Here is a 23677-nt window from a genome sequence, read left to right as displayed (position 1 = left end):
AGATTCACGTTAAAAAGGCTACTCTGGAATCATGCCACAAAGGAGAGGTGGCTGAAGTGACCTGTGGACAAGCTTAGGGTGGCATCCTTTATCAGCAGAGCTGCTTTTCCCTCCTGTACTGCAATCGATGGCATCCATACAGGACACAGTGCTAATAAGGGAACAAATTCATCTGCATAGGTTTCTCTTCCTTGCATTCCTAAAACTTCCCCTGGTCTTGGAGGCCATAAAGGCTGCAGATACCCTGCGTTCCTCTCTCCTTTGCTTTGCTGGGATGAAGCTAATGTGCCTCTTTGCCAGAGCAAGCCATGGTCTTTCCCCGTGGCCATAATACACTTCTCCTTTGGCAAATTTCCTAGCTTCAGGCTAGTTCTATTGGGAGCAGAAGATTCAAAAAGGAGTCACATGCCTTTCTGGAAAGTCTCACTGCAGAAGTTTTCAGCTTCTGAAACTACCTCCCCATCAACTTTCTATAAGCCTTGCTGGCAGTAATGCTTTTCCATCTCCGTTCCATGAAAGGCCTTAGCATGGTGCTTGATCCTAGTCTCTGTTTCCACCCACATCTCTTAGCTCAAGGACCAGGACTCGCTTGTGTTGTCTGTTAGTGATGCAAGGCTCTACTGCAGTGATTTAAGTACAAGAATTTACGCACGTGACTCCTTATCAGTCTCATTTTCCGCTCCAATTTCTCCACTGCCTTTTGCGCAGGGTGCTATACTAGATTAGCTGCTCAGATTATATTACAACTGCTTTCAGTGGAGCAAGAGAACTGGGGAAGGCTGGGGGGTGGAAGTGGGTGTGAAAGTCTTGCACCTGGATTTGGCTGCCAGCTGCTGAATGACAGATTCATCCATACTGGTAGCAGCCACATCATGGAAAACAGATGATTTGGGGACTATAACCAGACACTGCAGATGTAATTATAGGTGACTATAGCACACAGTGCAGGTAATTATATCCGGCATGAATACACCATGGTACCTGAGCATAAATTAATACCTAGGCCATTGTGTTGCTTAACATAGTAACAACAATGAAAGAACTGATAAATGAATCCATCTTATGTCTTTTGAGACTAGTTATTCTGGATTTAGATTGACTTCACTTTGTTTCTCTCACAAACAAATGAAAATGAATGCTGTAGCAATATTTAAAAGATCTATTACCGCACCTAGCACAATGGGACTCTGATCCTCATCGGCGCATGTAAACGCTACCACAATGTAAATAACGATGAAATACCAGTCTGTCCACTCACTACACCCTCTATCTCAGTTCTATCACCATTCCTAGTCTCCAAATGGAAGGGTCATACTGTGTATTAACTGACCTGGGGTATAAACAAACTATAATGGACTTGGTCAGCAGAGTGTAAAGACCTACCTTTCTTCTTATCAGGACGGTACTCCCCATCGTCCAGAACCCCAGCCAGATCGTCATCTGAAAATGCTAAAACAAACAAACAAAAAAAAAAAACCGCAAACAAGATGTGCTGACTTCCTGTAACTTAGATATTGCAATATGTTACATATTCAAGGCCTTTTATTGAGTAGTTCAGCTATATCTACTAACCCTGGTAACCAGAAAGCTCTCTGCAAAACCATCCAGAAGGGTTGCAGGTGGCACTGTTGTATTTGTAGAGAGTAGGAGAGGGTGAGAATCTGATAAGCATCAGCAATTAGACATCTTGCTGCAATGTTACTTCCCTGACAGTGCCCACATTGTGCTTTGGGACTGACAGATCTGCTGGGACATGCAAAAGGGACAGTGTCTCTTGCTTACAAATCTACTATCTACTACACAGCTATTCACTTAATGCCACATTTGACCTGCATCACTTCTATCTAGATAATATAATTTAAGTGCAGTCTGTCTTCTGAACTGAACTCCATAAGTATCCCAACTCTGAATTCAAGAAGAGCTCCCATCTGTGTGGACATCTCACCGTTTCACTGTACGCCAAGTTCAGGAATGGCAGAGATTAAGAGAGTCCCACTGGTCTATTGTCTGTTCATACTTTCTATTGGTAGTCATGCAGTACTTGCTTGGGTCTGGTACATAATTGTATTCATAGAGGGGCAGATTTTCTCATTTAACTAGTAACTGAAAATATCAATACTGGTTAGTATGAAACCACAAGACATGGGGGGCAAGCATGCAATGGGAGGACAGCTGGTCTGCCAAAAGGATTAGTTCAGCAATTTCTCTATCTACTCCCAGATGCCTTTCATTGGCTTTATCAAACTTAAGCACTAGGGCCTTATTTTTGGGCTGATCCAAAGCCCATTGAAGTCAATGGCACTGACTTCAATCACTTTGATTCAGTCCTTGCAGAAGTCTTGAGCACCTGCTGTTTGCGGGCAAGGCCAATGCTCAGCTCCTAGAAAAAGTCAGGCCCGTAGCTCTTCCGAAAGGTTCTCATTGCACTCGTATCAGCTGGTACAAAATGGGCTCTGGACCAATTCTGGTTTGTGCAACCCCTGGCTGCCTATTGAAAAAGTCTCCTATGGAGCAATGAGGAACCCACTTTCAGGCATACCAGGTCTGCATAATTTATATAGGAGAGGTGCATAAAGTCTCTCAAAAATCAATTGTAAGTGAGCTGTCTCTGAAACAGCCTCCTCATCCAAAAGTCCAGAGGGGAGTGCCCAGACCACTAGGGTGGGGATGTCTCAATCCCTTTTGCTTGAAGTTCCACTCTGTATAATTAATTCAATATTCATTGGGACAGAGAAGGACAATGAATGATTCTATAACCCAGTGGTCAGGGTACTTCCGTGGGATAGGGGACACCTAGGTTCAAATCCCTGTTCCAAACCAGACAGAATAGGGACGTGAACCCAGATCTCTTGCACTCAAGAGAAGTGCTCTAACCACTAGACTATGGAATAGAAGGGTAGCACCACCATTTTTTGTGAGCACAGACTGAATGACGGACACCGGACTCCGGGAGAGGGTTCATGGCAGTGAATCCAGTATTAGGCATTTAACTCTCTCTTGAAGGGTTGGGCTTAGGCCCCAATTCTCTCCTCCTCCTCATTTCCTATTGGCTACCTTAGGCAGCTCCCTGTTCAGTATGCTGGATTCTGTGAATTCTTTTGATAGGTGTCCAACTCTCCCTGTGCATTATTTGCGGAGTCTGAGCACTTACTTTGAGATTGTGAATCTGGGTTCCTAAGGCTTTGTCTACACTACAGGGAAATTTAATCTAAGCTACGCAATTTGAGTTACATGAATAGCATAACTCAAATCGACGTAGCTCATATCTACTGACCATGGGATCCACGCTACTTCTCAATCCGGTGGCATACAGGAGTCGATGGGAGAGCGATCTACAGTCAATTTAGCAGGTCTTCACTAGACATGATAAATCGACCGCTGATGCATCAATCGCCACACGTAGATCCCCCGGTAAGTGGTAGACAAGCTCTAAGTTAGGCGCTGCACTGTTCAGTATTACAACACCTAAATCCCCCTTGTGAATCTAGTCCTGATGGCTCCTGAAAAGTACAACATGGGAACTGGAAAACAGATGGTTTCCTCGAAGAGTTAAGAATATTACATGTAAGCTACAAGCACATACTGAGCATCCAAATTGCATCCCACAGGCTTGGCAATATTTAAGGAATATTTTCTCCCTCAAACAGGACTTAACTTCCTTGCTTGTTTCAGTTGATGATCTTTATTAAACCTCTCTTGCTTAAAAGTACCTCAACAGACCGTGTTTAATGAAAATAAATATGGAGCCAATTTTAAGGGTCACGAGGTCTGTATTTCACAACATATAGTCAGCAGACTTCATGTACAAGGGCAGCATAAAAAAGACCTTCAACCAGACTCCAGGCATTTTATTTAAGGAATAAGAGCTGGAGGCAAGAGGGAGCTTTCAGCAGGTTGTTACACTATCCCCATTCCAGCCCTGGTGGAATGCTGCTGTGTTCCTCTAGTTCTCAGCTGGTGTACAGTCCCTTAGGAACTATTGTCAACTGACATAGATTAGAACAACCCCTAGGCTGCTCTAACCAATGTGGCTGTGAAGGGCAGAGCATAACGACTCCCTGAGAGCCCCACCTCTCTCTTGTACTGAGCAGATCTTGACAGAAAAGGGTATCTGGCCTCTCATCATGGGATGTTACTACATTTGGCTTTTTTTTTTTTTTAAGTGTTACTGTAGTATCTCCAGCAGAAGGACTGTGCATGAACACATTTCTAACACAAGTAGGTGAGATAAAATCACTGAGAAAATAAGTTTAATACATGCAAAATTGAAATGGAGAACTACAAGACAGTCCTGAATTAATAGGAAAAATAGTGTAGATATTCAAACCATTAAATTCCCAATTTATTTTGCAGATAGAAGAGGAGTAACAGAAGTTTTCAGTGCTTAGTAAAGCGCGTGGCAGAAAGCTGAGATTCATAAAAGGAAAGAGGTACGGCTGGGAGCCAGTACAAGACTCCTTACCCTGTTTTCCACCTCTTGAAGGGCTACCTTTACCTTTCGAGCCTGGAACAGGATTCTCTATTCATTAACTGATCACAGAAAACAGCATTTATGGATTTAGGATTTGCAATAAGATTAAAAACAAAACTAACAAATTGAATGGAGGCCAAAATGTAAGTTGTACCAATGCTGATTAAGACTGGGTATACATTACCATGAGAGCGTCTAGCTTTTGATACTTGGTACTGACACACTGACTCTTTAAATTTTCCTGAACAAGTCTAATATATTTAAACAAACCTTGAAATCTAAGTACTTGCAAGACACCTAGCTAATAAAATCTAATTAATTACACAAGCTGTACAGTAGTATTCTATGCAAAGGCTGTGCAAGTCTTTTCTAGATTGGTGCTCAAGGAACAATAACTGCAGACAAATGAGTCTCCACCTGTAATATTTTGGGAATGGAAAGAGGCCTCCCATCCCAGTTAAGTCCAGCCCATATTCTACATTGGGCTGGGAATTAAGACTGCTCTGGATTTCTGTGTCTTGGTAATGACGAAGAGTCACAAGAGCATGTACCATTCAGCCAATAAACTATCAGGTAGAGACAACATAGCAGACCTGCCAGGAGCTCATGAGTCAGAGGGAAAATAAGAAATAAAACAAGGGGACAAATACGTAAATGTGTAAATAGCCAATGAAAAACTAGGCAAGTCCTTTAATACAAAATATATTATCTCCCTTTAATTAACTCTGCAATAACAGATGTTTCCTCTGTTATGGGCTTGATCCTTTGTTATGGACTTGATCCATTGACTTCAGTGGAGAAAGACCTGAATTTGCAGAGCCCTATTTGGTCTTCAGGTATGTGTGTGCCATTCTAAAGAGGGGGAGGGCGAGTTTGTATACTCTATCCAAGGGAATAACTTGGCCTGTCATGTTTAAGGGAATGTCAGGGAAATGCCATAAATTTACATGAGGCTAGAGGAAAAACTACTGCTTTGAAAAAGTCAATCTCCAGCTCTTGCAGCTTTAAATCTCTCCACTTCCTCCGCCTTTGTCATTTGCAGCAATTCATTGCTTAAATGAAAGGATGCACTAAACAATGAAAACTACATAGTGACTTGATGGAGGGATGGGAAGGGTTCTTCATCTAATGTAAATCAGCACAGGCTCCACCGTAATCATCTGAAAGGGAGGTGCCATCCCAGGGGGTCTATTCTGTTCTTCCCCACTGTGTTTTGCATTCCCCCGAGTCATAAGAAAAAGGATAAACAGCTTTACGCTGCAGGATCTAGAGCAGAGTAAGAAAGTTAATCTACATACCTTCACCAGGTTTTACATTTGGTTTCCCACCGCCTTTCCCATCATTCTGATCATCTAGTGCATCGGATAAGTCAAAGTCCGCAGGATCCTTTGCTATAAAATACCATAGTGGTTACTATCTTGGACCAAGCGTTCCAAGGTACTTAATTCAACACTCCTTGATCTAATCCCTTAGTTCTGACAAAGGTTCTTAAGAAAGAAAATCCTCAACCCTGTCAGACAGTGTCAACGGGAAAGATGAAGTAACTGACTTTTTTTTTTTTTTTTTCAGTTTAATCATATAATATCATGGGATAGGGTGACCAGATGTCCCGATTTTATAGGGACAGTTCCGATATTTGGGACTGTATCTTATATAGGCTCCTGTTACTCCCTACCCCCTGTCCCGATTTTTCACACTTGCTGTCTGGTCACTCTATCATGGGAGATATTTGCAATTCATTTGGTTTTGTGCTCTCATGCTGGTGTTGTGATAAATGTCATGTTCTTCTTGCAGAAATTGTCTTGCATAGTGGATCAAATGCCAGGAAATCATATAAATCAAGCAGGAGAGAAAAGGGCAGAACGAAATAGACAATTCTATGTGTTCAGAGTGTGGAAATAAGGTGGAGGGGGGAATCTTAAAGGGAAAGGAAGTATTTTCTGAGATGCACCTTTTCTGACTGAAATAGTCAGTAATGGGGGAAAACACACTGCTGTATATCCTGAGAATTTAAGTTTAAACAGAGAACAGCCTCTTACTGTGTTTATTAAATGACTACTGCACAAATGTAACTGAGCTAATTGAATTTCTTGACTCTTTCACTGGCGGGAAAGTAAGATTGTTCTCTCAAAGCAGAGCAAGATTTAAAATCACCAAAACTCTGCCCACATCGCCTGGCAAAATGATTAGCTAAGAAATAGTGCTTGGTGTCCATTAGGTTCCAGAGTCAACACCTCATTGAAACGCATGGGAGAAAGTCTCAGCGACAATAATGTTTCAGATTATCTGTCTAGAATCTTGAAACTAAATTCACTGCTGGAGTAACCAGGTACAACTCCACTGACGTCTCCACTGACTTCAGTGGGGCACCTGAAACAGCACTTCATTGCTTTACGGCTGGAATGTTTTCTTCACAGCAGTCAGGGCTATATACAATTTGTTAGTTTTGTTTTAAAACGCAAAGTAACTCTTCCAAAGTAGCTGGTGCTACCAGAGAAGTGCTGCTTGAGCTACCCAGCCAGGACCAGCTCAGAGTGTCCATGGGGTAAAGGTGGATACACCAGACCCCCTACTTTCCAGGACTATTGAATGAACAAAATAAAAGTAGGATGAAAATAAAAGGGGCTGGGTATAAGTGAGGCGGAAGGTGATTGCTGGGAGAGGTTGTGGCTTCCACCATTTCTCCAGTTTGTGCACTGCTAGCTTCTCCTCCTTTGGAGCTAGCTCTTGATGCCCCATGTACCACTCAAGAACTAGCACTTACCTGGATTCTTTTTGGGTGGGGCCTTGGTGGTTTTTGGCTTCTTGGTTGTGGTGGTGTGGATCACATCCCATAAACTAATATCATCTGAAGGAACAAGACCACAACAAAGTTACATTACAAAAGCCCACCACCTAGCAGGCCTTTGTAGCTCCAGCACATCAGACTGGGGGAGAGGGGTGCTAGTACAAACCATGGGCCTGTGCTACAAAGTTAGGACCCTCCCTTAGCTCTAGTGCTCTGGGGTTTGCTCACTTGAGATTAGCAGACACTCCTCCCTGCAATCCGTTCTGCGGAGCTACCTTCAAGTGCCCATGTGCACAGAACACACTGGTACGTATGTCTATTAGAACACATGCCATGATGGCTGTAATTGCTAAGGTCTGAGGACACTGCTGAGTATCACAGGACTGTTGTTGTTGCATACATCACTCCTTCTATGAATTCTGGGAATGGGTAAGGGAGGCTCATTTTAAACTCCAGAGGAGTTTGGCTAGTTCTAGTTTGGCTCATTAGCAATTCAGTAACTCCTCACTTAACGTTGTAGTTATGTTCCGGAAAAATGCTACTTTAAGCAAAACAATGTTAAGAGAATCCCATTTCCCCATAAGAATTAATGTAAATAGGGGAGGGTTAGGTTCCAGGGAAAAAATTTTTGCCAGACAAAAGACTATATTTTATTTATTTAAAACTTATACTCTGTGTGTGTGTGTGTGTGTGTGTGTGTGTGTGTGTGTGTGTATATATATATATATATATATAATTAACAATTTAATACTGTACACAGCAATGATGATTGTGAAGCTTGGTTGAGGTGGCAGAGTCAGAAGGTGGGATATTTCCCAGGGAATGCCTTTCTGCTAAATGATGAACTCAGCTGAGCCCTCAAGGGTTAACACATTGTTAATATAGCCTCACACTCTACAAGGCAGCAAGAATGGAGGGAGGGGAGACAGCATGGCAGAGAGAGACAGAGACATACACCGTGTGTGTGTGTGTGAGAGAGACATGCGCATTGCCCCTTTAAGTATGCTCATGCCACTCTAAGTACACTGCCCTTTTAAGTAGATCAGCAAGTTGAGACAGCAACTGCTGCCAGCAAGCTCCCTCCGTCCTGAGCCCTGTCGTGTCCCTCCCACCCCGCTCTATGGAGATGGGATAAACGGGGGACAGGGGGGAGGGGAACATCCTGACATTAGCACCCTTCTTCTCCCCCCCCCACCACCACCCCAGCTGCACAACAAGCAGGAGGCTCGGGGAGCAGCTCCAAGGCAGAGGGCAGGAGCAGCACACGGCAGAGGGGAGAGGGACAGCTGAACTGCCCAGCAATTGATAGCCTGCTGGACGGCTGCCCCACAGGGAACTTAGGGGAGCAGGGAGCTGATAGGAGGGCTGCCGGTCCACCCTGGTTCCAAGCCCCCACCAGCTAGCTCCAACGGGCTGCTTTTTCTGCAAGCAGTGGACAAAGCAGGCGGCTGCCAAACAACGTTATAAGGGAGCATTGCACAACTTTAAATGAGTGTGTTCTCTAATTGATCAGCAACGTAACAATGTTAACCGGGACGACTTTAAGTGAGGAGTTACTGTACTGTGCACTTTTGTCACCCAGAGTATAATGATGATGATTATAGTATATGGGCACTCCATCAGTAGAGATTAGATTCCAATGTGAGTTGCATTCAGTGCTGGAATATCCATTATCTTCTGCCCAATGAGGAGGGACTACCACACTTAGTTAAAAAGATTATCCAATGGTTAATATTGTGCATTACTAAATCTCTCTTGTAAGGGTGTTTTAATAGCCAGAAAGGACTCAGTCATGGCCCCAAAGCACTGTACGGACACTAAAACTAAGTCTCCATCCCCCTTCTAGGTAGGACTCTAATGCCAGCATTTTACAGATTAAGTGATAACACAATAAGTGTTTGTGCGAGCCAGGTCTCCTTGCTCTGAGTCCTGTGCTCAAAACACTAGGCAATGCTTCTTATGGTTACACTGACAAGCAGTTTCCTTCATTCACACCCCAGAGAGGAATCTTGAGCAGTGGGATGGTCTGTATGCATTCCTACAGTGCCTCAGGGAATGCGGTATTACCTGGCTTCTTTGGATAGGGTTTAGTGGTTGCCTTTCCTGGTTTTGTTGTAGTCTCCAGTGGGGTGTCAAAGTAGTCAGATAAATCGAAGTCCCCTATTTTTAAAGGGAAAAAACAAATCTCACCATTGTGTAAACAGCATGATTCTGTCAGCATGTCTCTGCTGTTGAAAAGCTTTCTGTGACTGCACCATTCAACATCAACGTGAAGTGCCTACACTGTGCAGGTCTATTATCTGCAGAACCTTATCAATGGCCCTGAGCTCACATGTGGCCCACTCCTGTGGCCAACCTCCCAGGAGCTCTGCAGTCTTAATTCCCTTTCTTAAAGGCAGCATTAGCAGCATTAGAACAATTACCTGTAGTGCCTGCTGGGAAACATGGGCTCATGGCTGCCTTGTCATTTCTCACACAGAGAGATTGTACATAGAGATCAGTGTGTCTTAATCAGTAAGATACAAAGATTCACAATAGGTCAACTGAGAAAAGGTGTCTAGATACCCCAGAGCTCTGCTTGTTAGAATACAATCCCATTGCAAAACTTTCAGATTAAACTGACTACAACCTAATTTGCCACCTTATCTCCTAGATCTGGACCTTTTGTGCGTCCTGGACCCATTGTACTGCAATGGGGGGAGGGTTGTCCCCTTCCTCCCACCGATGGTCTCTTACAATGGACACACAATGCTGTGAGAAGTGTTAAGGAAAATGCTTGCAGTTGTCAAGGCAATACTGGAAATGCAATACAAGGAATAACTTAATTGCATGCTTTCCCAGAAAAGGGCTTTCTTTAGAACAGAGCCATCTTGCTCATTAGAGCCAGAAATGTGGTGTGTGTGTGTGTTGTCCCGTCCCCCGCCCCTTCTAGGGTTGAGCAAGTTACATGTTATCAAATTGGAGTGAGGACAGAAAGGGATTTCAGAATCTAATCCACTAGAGAAAGCTCAGAGCACAGGACAAGCCGGAGAATGGAAATGGCACTTTAAAGGGAGGGCTGCCCAAGAACATGAAGTGCCTTGGCACATCTGCCAGGCTGTGTTCTGAGGGAATCTCTGAAGGGCAGAGCTCACTAAAGGGAATTAGTTGTAAATGCCCATCTAGCTTCTGGAACAGTGCTAAGAACCTTGGCTGTGTGAGCGATTTCACAGCAGGAAAAGCATGCGGAAGCTAGACATGGAAACTGGAAAGACTCAGGTCAGAACAAGAAATGACACCAACTGAATAAGAATACTTTTTAAAAAATGTTCTGGGGCAAAGGAGACGAGTTCAAGTTCTCAGCAAGGCATCTTGAATTAGACTTCTCTCACCAGGGACTGAATCCAGAGCAAGCACCCCGTGTCCGCATGTTAAAGGCATGTTGAGATATACAGCTGGCTGAATCCCAGTGTTCATAGTTCTTATCTACAGTGCAATTGCTATTTACAGAAGTGCACTGTATGGGAAAGCCAGATGTGAACTGTCAGCTGAATGCTAGTCAGTCTGCTAAGCGCAAATCCTACCATGCAACTAGCAGTTCCCTGCCACATATGAAAATAAAGTTGGCAGACTGCTCCTTACTACCAACCCTGCACCTGCATCCACTGACCAAAAACACGCGGATTTATGGGGTCAAATCCTAGCCACATTAAAATTAATGGAACTTTTGCCATTTACTTCAATGGGGCCAGGATTTCATACCATGGTGTCTTTTTCTAATGTGGAAAACTTACTGACTTTGAAAAATGGAACATGGTGTGACATTTCTGGATCATGCATGGCGATTTATTATGCATGCCAGGACTGGTGCTGGATCATAGGCAGGGACCAGTGATAACTGTCTATCTAGGTTCTTGTAAGGTGCCTATCACTGTAGATCTGAGCTGGCTATTGTGAGCTTCTGAACCTTCTCCTCCCATTTCCCATTAATACACGCCTTGTGCATCCGATGAAGTGAGCTGTAGCTCACGAAAGCTTATGCTCAAATAATCTTGTTCTCCCTGTATATCTCTTTGTTCACGAACAGTTAAATGCAGCTGAATTGTTCCCCTCTACGCAGTGGTTGGCTTTTGTTGGGTACTAGCTTATGGTGTAGTTCTCTTCTGGCTTTTTGTTCCTCCTTTATTTTGAATAGAGGAGAATGAAACTGAGCAGGAGCAATGGCTTCTGGCTTCCTGATCCTCCACAGGTTCTGTGCTAGCCCTGACCCTGATATATCTTAGAGCAGTGTCAGGGGCTATGGCTGCCAGAAGTCTGTCTGGGCTTCCAAGGCTTGCCAGAGCTCAGACCACACCCCAAGATACCCGTTCCACAGGGGGACATAGGAGCCAGCTATGTTGCTTTCCTGCGATTCCCTCATCCTGGGGGAACCACTAGATGGCCAGTTACGCTAGCTTTCCCATTCCTTTGCACCACCAGAATGGAGGGAAGGATCTGGCTCACAATTTTTCATTCCGATAGTTTTGATGTCCCCCATCACAAAGTTTAATCTCTTTATTCTGCTGGAGTTGTTCTTGAAGCTCAGAAATATAGTTAACACTCAGCAGATGTTACATGACATTGTTTCCACCTGGGTCTTCCTGGCATTCCTAATGAAAGCCATATTGGCCAAAGGGTTAGGTTGGGTTTGCTTTGGCTAGTGAGTGTGTTCGTTTCTGGAGCTCTCTCGCTTGCTGCAGTTTATTTCAAGCTGACGGGCTGAGCTGTTACTCAACTGGCCTGTCTACATTTCAGCTGACATTTGGCTGGAATTGAGCTGGAGAAATTGCAGATGGTAAAACTTTCACTTCATTATGAAACCAAGCAAGTTCCCTCAAATGGGTCCTGAGCAGATGCTCAAAGGTGTCTGTATCTAATCAGCAAGGGCTTTTGAAAAGGCACAGAGTGGGGGAAGTGTCTCCTCACAGCTAGTTAGAACTACACTGTTTCAACAGAGATTTCCTGTGTCAGGGATAATCAGAAACACGTACAAGAAAAATGAAACTGAGAATAGTTTGTTGTGTTTACACACGGAAGGAAAGAAAGCGGCTGTCATTCTTCGAGCAGGGAACATATGAGGCAGTAGGGCATTATTACTGTGGAAACAAAGGCACAAAACAGTTGAGAGACTTGCCCAAGGTCACAAAGGAATCAGCAGAAGGGCTGGGAACTGAACCTAGATTTCCTGAGTCCCAACCCAGGGCCTTACCCACACGTCCATCCTGTGCTACAGAAGCAGATTTCAAAAAAGCTTAGAACAGTTTTGAAAAATGGCATCTATTGCACTGTACGTTACACAGTCCCTGCCCAAAGAGCTTGCATGTTCTGTGTTTGTGCAGCACCACACACTGTGGGGTCCTGGGCCAGGACTAGGGCTTGCAGGTGCTAAGAGAACACAAATAACATAATCGCGTCCTGCTAGCACAGCTCTTCTAAACCCTTGGTAATTGTAGTCTTGATGTGTTAATGTAACAAGTCACTGAAGCCTCTGAACATGGTAGTTCCTGTCATGTGCACAGGGCTTGGGGCACATCTCTTGCATGTGCACAGTTCCTGTGGTAACTGCAACTCTGACCCCCTTCCTGGCTTGCTTGAGGGGGACTCAGGTATCAGGCCTCCAGCCTGAGACAGGAACAGGTCTGTCTCTTTCCCTCCAGATTGAGGATTTCGGCTGCAATTTCCTCCTGCTGCTCCCTCTGATCATCTAAGGGCTTGTCTACACTTACCTTTTAGAGCGCTCTAACTTGCTGGCTCAGAGGTGTGAAAAATCACCCCCATGAGCGCAGCAAGTCTGAGCACTTTAAAGTGCTAGTGTAGACAGGCTCCGAGCACTGGGAGCCGTGCTGCCAGCGCTCTGAGCTAATCCCCTCGTAGAGGTGGATGACCAGGAGCGCTGGGAGGGCTCTCTCCCAGCGCTCATGCGCGACCACACTCACGCTTCAAAGCGCTGCCACGGGAGCGTTCCCGCGACAGCGCTTGGAAGTTTCCAGTGTAGCCATGCCCTTAGCAAGCCTGAACTTAGGGCAGCACCTACAGTCCTGTTCTCCTGCAGAGACTAGAAGCGGGTGCCCAGCAACCAGCCAGCCCTCATAAAGCAAAGGACTTATTCAGAACCAACAGCAATACAGAGAAAACATACCTTAAAAACAAACAGCTTATTCACATGGCTTACCAGATAACCTCCATCTTCCACCTGGAGCCCCTGTCAGTTCCTGGTTTGACCCGCCTCTATGTAAGACCAGCTACCTCCTACCACTCTCAGTTCTTTGCTTGCTAGGCCCCTTGAATCCACTTAAGTATATGCAATTTCACCCAGAGAGCGGTACAAGGTATGGGGAAACTGAGTCACGTATTCTTTCATAAAAAATAAATCTGAGGTTTCCTAGTTCTCCACAGCAGCGAATTAACCCATTGGTTAACATGAATGTATTCATTATTTTGTTTGAATGATAAATCAATAAGGATCCTCACCTGTTCTGCCCGATGGCTTTTTGGGCAACTTGGGAGGAGCTGTGATTTAAAAGAAAGAGGGGAAAAACTTAGTTACTAGGGTTACTTGGAAATTTGTCAACTATAACTTAGAAATAAACTACAAGAGCTTATTCATCACAGGATCCTTATGCCCCATGTGTGATGTGGAAGATTACAGGATGCTTAAACCACGTGCTTTTCAACATTAATTAAATCATGGTATGAACTGAAAACCATTGTTTTAGCTCTCTTTTATACTTCATTTGCAGACCTCACTCAGGCTCTGATCCTGCAAAAATTCATGCAGGTGCTTAACTCTAAGCATGTGAGTAATCCCACTGAAATCAACTGGACTATGTACAGTTAAGCACCTGTACAAGATTGGGGCCCACGTGCTGTTCACACCAATGATAGCATTGCATGCACACAGTCAAATTCTGCCCTCAATTACCCTAATGCATGCTGCTGTCCACTGTAGCAGAGAGCGGAATTTGATCCCCTGTCAAACCATGTACTTCAAACAGAGACTAGGCAGATCAACTGCTAACAGTAAGCCCACCCCGTGCCATCCTGCAAAGCCGGCTCCTGTCCCACAGGGCTAAGCCTGGCTCTCCACTCCAGGAATCGTGAGGTCGTGGTGTCACTCAGGTTTGGCCTGGGCACCCCTCTGTCATGGCATGCAGGGAAGGGGAAGAGGGGAGCCAGCCGCCAGGCCATATCTGAGTGAGTGGTGGTGTGACCTGGTATATGGGCTCTCCGCAACACTCACTCAAATTTGGCCTGGCCACCCCTTCACCCTAATGACAGAAGAGCAGGTTGGCCAAACCTGAATGGTGCTGTGACCCCTGTGTGCCAGGTCACCATGCCCAGAGTGGGAAGCTGGCCCAGCCCTGTTGTGCAGGAGCTGCATCTGAGTTTATTAAATCATGGACACACCAGTCTTGGACAAAATGAAGAATCATAGTATCTGACATTTTGACCACCTCCCACTCATCGTGATTTTCCTGTCAAAACGTTACTTACGTCGCTTGGTGGGAAGGTCATCCAGTGCATCTGACAAACTGAAATCATCCAAACCATCCCCATATCCTACAGACAAAGAAGTGGTATTGGCTTTACTCGTTACGCCTGACGTACAGGCCATTAAGCAGTACAGAGCCATTTGACATCCAACCCATCTATTTTTCGCCTTCAGAATCTCCTAGGTGCATTTCTAGGGAGAGCTCTCATTTGCTCATGCTTACTCCTGTCATCCCAGAACTTCCACTCCCACCTCTCATCTGGCGTCTATGAACTGAGGATGGCAATCCTTTGTTCCTCAAGGGGTTGGCTGCCCTGGTGGTGCCTTGGAGGTTCCCCCACTGGGGAATTATAGGAAGTAACTCCCTGGTCAGATAGGCCTGGCTCCTCGCAAAGCTGCTTTTTAACCATGCAATGCTTTTAGCCACTGAGGGACCCCAAACTTTTCGCAAGCCAGAATCTTCAACCCTCCCCAGAGCCAAATTCCTTTCTATGCCCAACCTCCCTGTGGGACAGGGACTCCGGACCCCATGGCATCACCTCCAGCTCTCTGTGGGGGAGAAGGCAGAGCCTGACCCCATGCCCCACTAGGTTTGCCTTTAGTTTGCCAAATGCAGAGACTAGGTGGGTGGCGATTCCTCTCCCATCCTGTTCAGTCATTCACATTCTCACAGCCCATCAGGGGGTTACAGATGGGAGAGAATAACTTGCTTCCCCCCTTCCTGACTGTAGTCACCTCTGCAATCTCCCAAGCAGCTGTGGTGTGCTTTACTTGGGTGCTTCCCATCCTGGAGTTGGTATCATTGCTTTGGAGCTGCTCCTTAACTGCCTCAGTTTCCCTTCTTGCAGCTGGGGACTCAGTCACAACCATGCTCTGCGCTGCCTCAACTTCCTTGGTGTGGGCAGGCAAAGGGCTACCCTCCCTCCCTAGCCTGGGGGACAGGACTCAGGCACTCAGTAAGACTCGCCTCTTAGTGGGAGTGGGTGGTGGCCTCGTCTCCTCCAGGTATCTGTTTTCATACACTGGGAACCTGAGCTTAACCCTGCTTTCCCTTTGTTATAGGCAGGAGGAAGGTGACTAACCCCCACCACGCCCACCCTTCTCCCTGTCAGCTACTCTGTTTGCATTCTGGCTGATCATTTCATACACATTCTTATGTACATTCCTAGTGAATTGTACGGGTCGGATTCAGACACTCTACCATCCCAGGAGAAAGCTGGATGGGTTCTAACCAAGAAGTACGTCAAAAGGTGTTTCATTCAGGATCCCAACCAACAGCACTCCTGCCCCTTCCTGTGTCTGCACCGAAATCTGGGCTGCAGGCAGTGCAAAGGGCTTCACACCAGGAATGGTCACCCTTTCAGCCTGTGATGCGGTTTTGCTACACAGGGTTTAACCGCTATGCTCTCTGTTCCAGAATCTCTCCATCCCGTCAATGTCTCTCCATTAACTCCCACCAAGTTTCGCTCCCACTGGGAACCCAACGGATCTGCACCGAGGAGAATAGGACTCTGTGTGACTCCTTCCCTCAAGGGGCTTGTCTGAAACAGGACTATATTAACGTGAACTCGGTACCTTTAGTTCATGCTCGCAGGATCTGTGCAAGGCTTCAGTGCATTAGCAATTCACATCCCCGTAGGCTCACTGCAGGGCCATGTAGACAAGCCCTCAGCCACACAGTTATCTGCAAGGTTTAGCTACCAGTGGCTTTTCCAGGGCCTCACTGGGTGCATTGGGCAATCCTGGAGGAGGTGACTCAATGCTTTTCCCCACTCACCTTGGGGTCCTTCTGAGGTGGCCTTCCTCTCACTCGAGGAGGTCTCCCAGGTGGGGGTGGATTGCTGCTTGACCCTGACCCCTTTTCCCTGGTCCCATTCCCTCCCTGTTAGATTTTTTTTTTTTAATTAAACCCAAGCCATCTAGTCACATGATCAGCCAGTTTCTCACCTACACATACTTCCCTAGGATTTTTGTCTGTTAACCATGATTTCACATCCAGGGAGCAGAGTTTATAGAACTGTTCCAAACTCATTAACTCATAAGCTTCACTATCTGTGCTAATTCCCCCAACTAGCTCCCGTTTTCTTATATACATCCTAATTTGGGTTGCAATATCAGCACAGTTCATACCCTCTTTTTTTTTTTTCTGAATTCCCAAAAACTTCCTTCGTCACCATGTTCAATTCACACCCAATTTCAAGAGCATTTAAAAATAAATTCATGTCAACTTCTTATCTAAAATAAGATAAGACGTTGGGGTACGTCTCTACTGCAATAAAAAAAAACAGGGGCATGGCTGCGGCTGGCCCAGCTCCGGTGCCTCTGGCTTCGACTGTGGAGATGAAAATTGCAGTACAGATGTTTGCGGTCAGGCTGCAGCCCCAGCTCTGGAACCACGCAAGTGGGGTGGGTCTCAAACTGAGGCTCTAGCCCTATCTTGAATGTGTATGCTGCGATTTTTCAGCCCGGCAGGCTGAGCCCCTTGTGCCTGAGTCATCTGACCTGGGTTCTGAGACTCTGTCTAAACTTTTGTCTTGCCTTATTCCAACTACAGTGGTGTCTCCACGACTTCCTGGGCCTGCTGGACTCTGTCAGTGACCTGGGTGTCCCTGATAGTCCTGGATCATAACTCCTTTTCTGGTCTTCTAAGGCACAGCTAGTTGACCTGCTCCTGAGAGTTTAGCTGTGTCCTTCTGCATGTCTCAACCAGCTGACCTTTCTTCAACTGTTCACACCTAACCTTTTCTATTTGTCTCTCCCTATTCCTATCCTAAATAGGCTATGGGACACTCTGTGCTTTTTTCTTCAACAGTACTTGCTGTCGGGGCTGTTGGCGCTTACTGGAAATTCACCACTGTCCTTGATCCCACTTCTACTACCATATATGTCACAGATCCCAAAGTAACTGTACTGCTGATCCCTTCATGGCCTCTTTGTGGATGCCCCATTCAGGTCTCAGGCCTTTAGCCATCACCTTTCTTTGGGTAGGAACAGGCATTCTTCTCTTTTCAGACACTGGATTTATGCTGCAATTTCCTCCTGAAGCTGTGTACACCTTAGCAAGTCCAAATTTAGCTCAGCACCTTCCGTTCCCAGAAGCTATGATACGGCTCACCAGTGACCAGCCAGCCTTCATAGGCAAAGGATTTAGTCAGAGCCAAAAGAATTATAGGTTTTCTCTATCTTGGAAACCATGAACAGCTTATGTGTGCCTGTCTTACCAGGTGTCCCCATCTTCTACATAGAGCTCCTGGTAGGTTTCAAAGTCCTTCAAACCCTTTCAGGAGCATCCGTCCCTCTTGGTTACTATGTCCTGTTGGTTCTTGCTTCAGATGAGTGACACTGCCCTATATCAGACAGACCACTTCATACCACTCTCAATTCTTGGTTTTCAGGGCTTCTTGATCCCAGGCAAAACCAGTATATGCAATTTCCCCCAGGGAGCAGTACTTCCGCACACCTATTTAACTGTCTACAGATTTGCATTAATTACTCCTATAGTAATTTTAGTTTTTGATAATTCATTCATGCTTTAGGTGACTTTCTCACCTTAACTCCACCGATTGTCTTGTTTCAAGAAAGAAATTAATGCCTTCATTCCCAGGATGGGTGGGTGGATGGATGTACATGTGCCAGTATGAGGTATGGGGAAACTGAGCCACGTTCTCTCTTAACAGTAAACCAGAAGTTTCCCAGTTCTTCACAGTAAGAGAATAACTCATTGCTCACCATAAATGTTTTCAAGAGAAACAACCCATTACTCTGAATGATAAATCAATAAGGATCCTCACCTGTTCTGCCTGATGGCTTTTTGGGCAATGTGGGAGGAGCTGTGATTTAAAAGAGAAAAAAACTCAGTTACTAGTGTCACCTGGAAATTTGTCAACTATGATTTAGAAATAAACCAGAAGGGCTTATTCATCACAGAATGCTTATACTCCATATGTGACGTGGAAGATTACAGGATGCTTAAACCACATGCTTTTCAACATCAATTAAATCATGGTATGAATTGAAAACCATTGTATTCACTCTTTTATACTTCATTTGCAGAACTCACAGGCCTGATCCTGCAAAACTTCATGCAGGTGCTTAACTCTAAGCATGTGAGTAATCCCATTGAAATCAACTGGACTATGTACAGTTAAGCACCTGTGCAAGATCGGGGCCCACGTGCTGCTCACACCAATGATGGCACTGCACACACAGTCAAATTCTGCCCTCAATTACCCTAATGCATGCGGCTGTCCAGTGTGACAGAGCAGAATTTGACTCCCCTCCCTGTCAAACTATGTACTTCAAACAGACTCAGCAAAACAACTGCTAACACAACAGGACTCATTCAGCACATAAAGCAAATAATCATCCTGAGAAGATGGAGGGGCCCTAAGTTTTATTCTCACCTGCTTGGGTCTCTCAAATCAATGACATTAGAAGATCTACAGTGCACCATACCACATCAAGTAACAGATGGTTATGTTTTAAGGAAAGAATTTATCTTTCATTGATTTCTGGTCAATGAAATATCTGGTCAATGAAAATATCACAACTCCTGATACTGTCAATATTGTGGCAAGATGCCAAAGTGTGTGTGTGTGTGGGTGGTGGTGGGGGGAGGTTAATACTGTAAGCCACTGATGATATCTGTTAGTAGTAATGGGCCATGTTACCTTGAGTATGAATAAAATATGAACAAAAGATGTGGTTACCCTGTTCCTATTAATTTCTGCCTCTGATCTGGCAATATTTCCAATGGTGTGTCATGATTTAAGTCAGCTAGCCGCTTTCAGGTGCTTGCTTTCTGCTGCTTGATCTGTTCAAATCCAAGGACACAGTTCAAGATATGTCTTGACTTAATAGCCCTGGGATTTTGGGAGGTTTGCTCCCTTCTACCAGAACCACAGCACTCCAGGTCTCAGCGTTTAGTCTGTAGGCTGGAGCAGTGTTCTCCTGCAGCAGGTGTTAAGGGGTCATTGTGTAGAGGTCTGCAGGGATAGAAAATCACACAGGGGAGAGGTCCAGGGCTTGCTACATTCAGTCCTCGATCAGTATGTGATAAGACTTTACAGTGATCACTGGTCTAATACCTCATTATCCGTCATCTTTCTAGTGGGATGAAGTATTCATTTCTAGCCCTGGCAGATTACAGGGTATCTGATCTGAAAATTGCCCCATTCAAATTATGTGCATTTTTTCTTCCCCATGTGAATTCCAGTACAAGAAAGCAGAAGCTAAAATAAGCCCTGCTAGAGCCTGAAATCTGTTTTATGCTGTAAAGCAAGGGATTTCAAATCTTTTCATAGCTTGGATCACATCTTTAATGGGGTGTCACCAGGGCACATCACATCCCATTCACAACCACATGGACCCACCTCCCTTTCAATTCTCAGGGTGTAACACCTGCCCTCCTCTTCTCAGAGCTTGTCTACACTTGAAACACTACAGTGGCACAGCTGTGCTGCTCGAGTGCTTCAGGGTAGACCCTACCTATGCCAATGGGATGGATTCTCTTGTTGGAGTAGGTAATCCACCTCCACAAAAGGCAGTAGCTAGGTCAATGGAAGAACTCTTCTGTTGATCTAGTGCTGTCTACACAGGGATTTATGTCATCTTACTGTGCTTCTCAGGGGTGTGGATTTTTGACATCCCTGAGAATGTAGTTAACCCAGATCAGGCTCAGTCATAATGACAACTTGAGTGATTGTTTAGATGGCACAGTGATAACAGGAAGATATTTGATGTATTTTCAGCTGACTTTAGTGTGACATTGCTACAGGAAACTAGCAGAAGCAGCACCATGTGAGCAGTTAGCTGCCTCTGAATCACCAATATGTGGATCAGCAGTGGTCTAAGGACTATAATGTGGGAACCACTGCTTTAAAGCATGTGTGTGTGATGGGAAGCAACACATTAATAGGAATGCCATGATTTTGTAGTAGTCTTGTATCTGACAACTTGCCTTGGCTTGGACTAATACAGATGTTTTCAGGACTTGGGGATTTTTTTCAAGTGCTCCATCTGGAACACTGATCAGAAAGGGGAAAAAACTGACCCCTGAATTCTGGATATCTTGATGGGTTTCAAGGAGACCTCTGGTAAAAGTAGAGCGGTCTTTTCCTCTGTAGGCCAAATCCTCTGCTGGTGTGTATCTGTGTAGCTCCATTCACTTCAAAGGAGCAAACTATTCACATCAGCTGAGGACTTGGTCTACAGTTTCTGCACATCATGGGATACATTCTTGTATATTCAGGCAGTTGCTACTGAGGTCAGTGGAAACCACACAAACCCATTCCAGGAGAGAATATGGCTCATCACAGTTGTGTTCTGAGGGCTGTACAATAATCTATGCTGGTTAAGGTATTAGATATGGACTTATTTTCTTAACATGTCCATAAATGCGTGGAGAAGAAATGAGAAGTCCTTGTAGCAGACAGGATCAGGAACACAACAGCCTTTCACGCTGTGATTGGTTCCTTGTATTTATTTATCAGGGCAAAGACTATGGTCCAGAGTCTGTTCTGGGTAAATCAGAAGTGCTTCCACTGAATACCAGAGTTGTTTTGGGGCAACACTGACCAGAATCTGTGTAACTGTCTATTCTGTGTAAAATAGTATCTACGGATTAGCACTGTCAAACACTGTGCTCCTGCAATAGTGTCACCTAGCCATGAAAGATATTAAGCCATACCTTAACATAAAAATAATAAATGAGTTTTCTTTGACTTGTCAAGTGCTAGATAAGATCCCCCCTCTTAGAAGTGATCTGCTCTTAATGATGAGATACAGCAAAAATAACTAAAATAGGTTATTTTCCCTAGATCCTGATTAGCAATGGTACTAATGGCTCACTGGATTTTTAAACGGGATTTGGAATCCCAAGAAAAACTTAATCTACAGAAGGAAGCTTTGCCTGTTCAGATTTTTTTTCGTGTACAAAAGATCTATGGCATGTGTCAAGGTTCCTCCCCCACTCTGAACTCTAGGGTACAGATGTGGGGACCTGCATGAAAAACCTCCTAAGCTTATCTTTACCAGCTTAGGTCAAAACTTCCCCAAGGTACAAAATATTCCACCCGTTGTCCTTGGACTGGCCGCTACCACCACCAAACTAATACTGGTTACTGGGGAAGAGCTGTTTGGACGCGTCCTTCCCCCAAAATACTTCCCAAAACCTTGCACCCCACTTCCTGGACAAGGTTTGGTAAAAAGCCTCACCAATTTGCCTAGGTGACTACAGACCCAGACCCTTGGATCTTAAGAACAACGAACAATCCTCCCAACACTTGCACCCCCCCTTTCCTGGGAAATGTTGGATAAAAAGCCTCACCAATTTGCATAGGTGACCACAGACCCAAACCCTTGGATCTGAGAACAATGAAAAAGCATTCAGTTTTTTACAAGAAGACTTTTAATAAAAAATAGAAGTAAATAGAAATAAAGAAATCCCCCCTGTAAAATCAGGATGGTAGATATCTTACAGGGTAATTAGATTCAAAAACATAGAGAACCCCTCTAGGCAAAACCTTAAGTTACAAAAAAGATACACAGACAGAAATAGTTATTCTATTCAGCACAATTCTTTTCTCAGCCATTTAAAGAAATCATAATCTAACACATACCTAGCTAGATTACTTACTAAAAGTTCTAAGACTCCATTCCTGGTCTATCCCCGGCAAAGACCCAGCATACAGACAGACACAGACCCTTTGTTTCTCTCCCTCCTCCCAGCTTTTGAAAGTATCTTGTCTCCTCATTGGTCATTTTGGTCAGGTGCCAGCGAGGTTACCTTTAGCTTCTTAACCCTTTACAGGTGAGAGGAGCTTTCCCCTGGCCAGGAGGGATTTCAAAGGGGTTTACCCTTCCCTTTATATTTATGACAGCATGAAACTACATCAAGAATATTAGAGTGCTAAGCTAGTAAAAGTACTTTGAATGCAGCCCAATTGGAGTGCTCTGTAGAGATGGTATAAATAGGGTAAGAACTTGTCACTGGATAGTGCTCTCCCACTGCTGCATAAGCTTGAGTGAAAGTGGTGCTTTTTTTGGTGACTAATTTTTTATTGATTTTAATAAAGAAACATACAATGAAAAGTACAAAAAGTAAATGACTTATGTTTCCTGTGGTACACGCAGTATTTGGATACCAAACAGAATTAGGCAATTAGGCAATTTTACAACTTGTCAAAGACCAAACACCACAAAACCAGACAATATCACACAGACATAACATGTTAGGGTGAGGTCACAGTAATAGACTAGGAGAAGTCATGGATGAATAGCCAGGAGGGAAAGAGAGATGGGGGGAAGACGGACGTGGAAAGAGGCAAAGGGGTTACGTGGAATGGAGGCCTCTCATGCTTTGAGCCGTCTTAACACTTCTTTTTTTTATCCAACTGTATCTAGAGACAGGGTCCAGACTTCTTTGAATTCATATAATTGCTCTATACAGCAATCAGCTAGTCTTTCTTTGGCTGTTAATTAAAATAAATCTGAATACTGCTGCTCTATTCTGGATATGTCTACTCTTCCATTTTTGTAATATTATGCCGTTAATCATCTATTTCAATTAATGAGACCTGGATCCTGTGACAATGTTCTAGAAAAATAGTTTTCATTATACCCAATGAGCACTATCCTCCTCTACAGCAGAGGTCCCCAAACCGTGGGGCACATCCCCCTAGGGGGGCACGGAGGAACATTCGGTGGGGTGTGGTGAGCCCCAGCCTCAGACCCCTTACTACTGTCTGCATCTCCCCAGCATAAGCCATGGCCCCATTCCTGGCCCTGGCTGGGCCGGGGGGTGGAAAGGCACAACCCTGAAAAGTTTGGGGACCACAGCTCTAGAGATTGCCTGGTGGACAGTTGTGCAATGAAATGACTCTATTGGCAGGACACTCCTTTACACTAT

The 23677-nt window shown here is 44.7% G+C and overlaps 1 protein-coding gene across 3 annotated transcripts in view; it reads right to left on the bottom strand.

The window, feature by feature from the left end:
- CD99L2 (CD99 molecule like 2) overlaps nucleotides 1-23677 on the bottom strand; it is an 85926-nt gene that overhangs the window by 15575 nt on the left and 46674 nt on the right. For 2 of the 3 annotated variants that reach the window (XM_084638543.1, XM_084638541.1), the window contains 8 exons: nucleotides 18561-18599; nucleotides 14772-14837; nucleotides 13749-13787; nucleotides 9327-9419; nucleotides 7236-7319; nucleotides 5770-5862; nucleotides 4463-4504; nucleotides 1384-1449 (listed from right to left, as the gene is read on the bottom strand). In XM_084638543.1, the coding sequence (XP_084494669.1) occupies nucleotides 1384-1449; nucleotides 4463-4504; nucleotides 5770-5862; nucleotides 7236-7319; nucleotides 9327-9419; nucleotides 13749-13787; nucleotides 14772-14837; nucleotides 18561-18599 (522 nt within the window). The remainder of the gene's footprint in view (nucleotides 1-1383; nucleotides 1450-4462; nucleotides 4505-5769; nucleotides 5863-7235; nucleotides 7320-9326; nucleotides 9420-13748; nucleotides 13788-14771; nucleotides 14838-18560; nucleotides 18600-23677) is intronic. The other variant, XM_084638542.1, reaches the window with a different exon arrangement.

This window comes from Lepidochelys olivacea, assembly GCF_965140295.1.
Source record: "Lepidochelys olivacea isolate rLepOli2 genome assembly, chromosome: 9".
Classification (NCBI taxonomy): domain Eukaryota; kingdom Metazoa; phylum Chordata; order Testudines; family Cheloniidae; genus Lepidochelys; species Lepidochelys olivacea.
The sequence above is the reverse complement of the archived record's forward strand: the minus strand, read 5'-3'. Positions and strand labels throughout refer to the sequence as shown.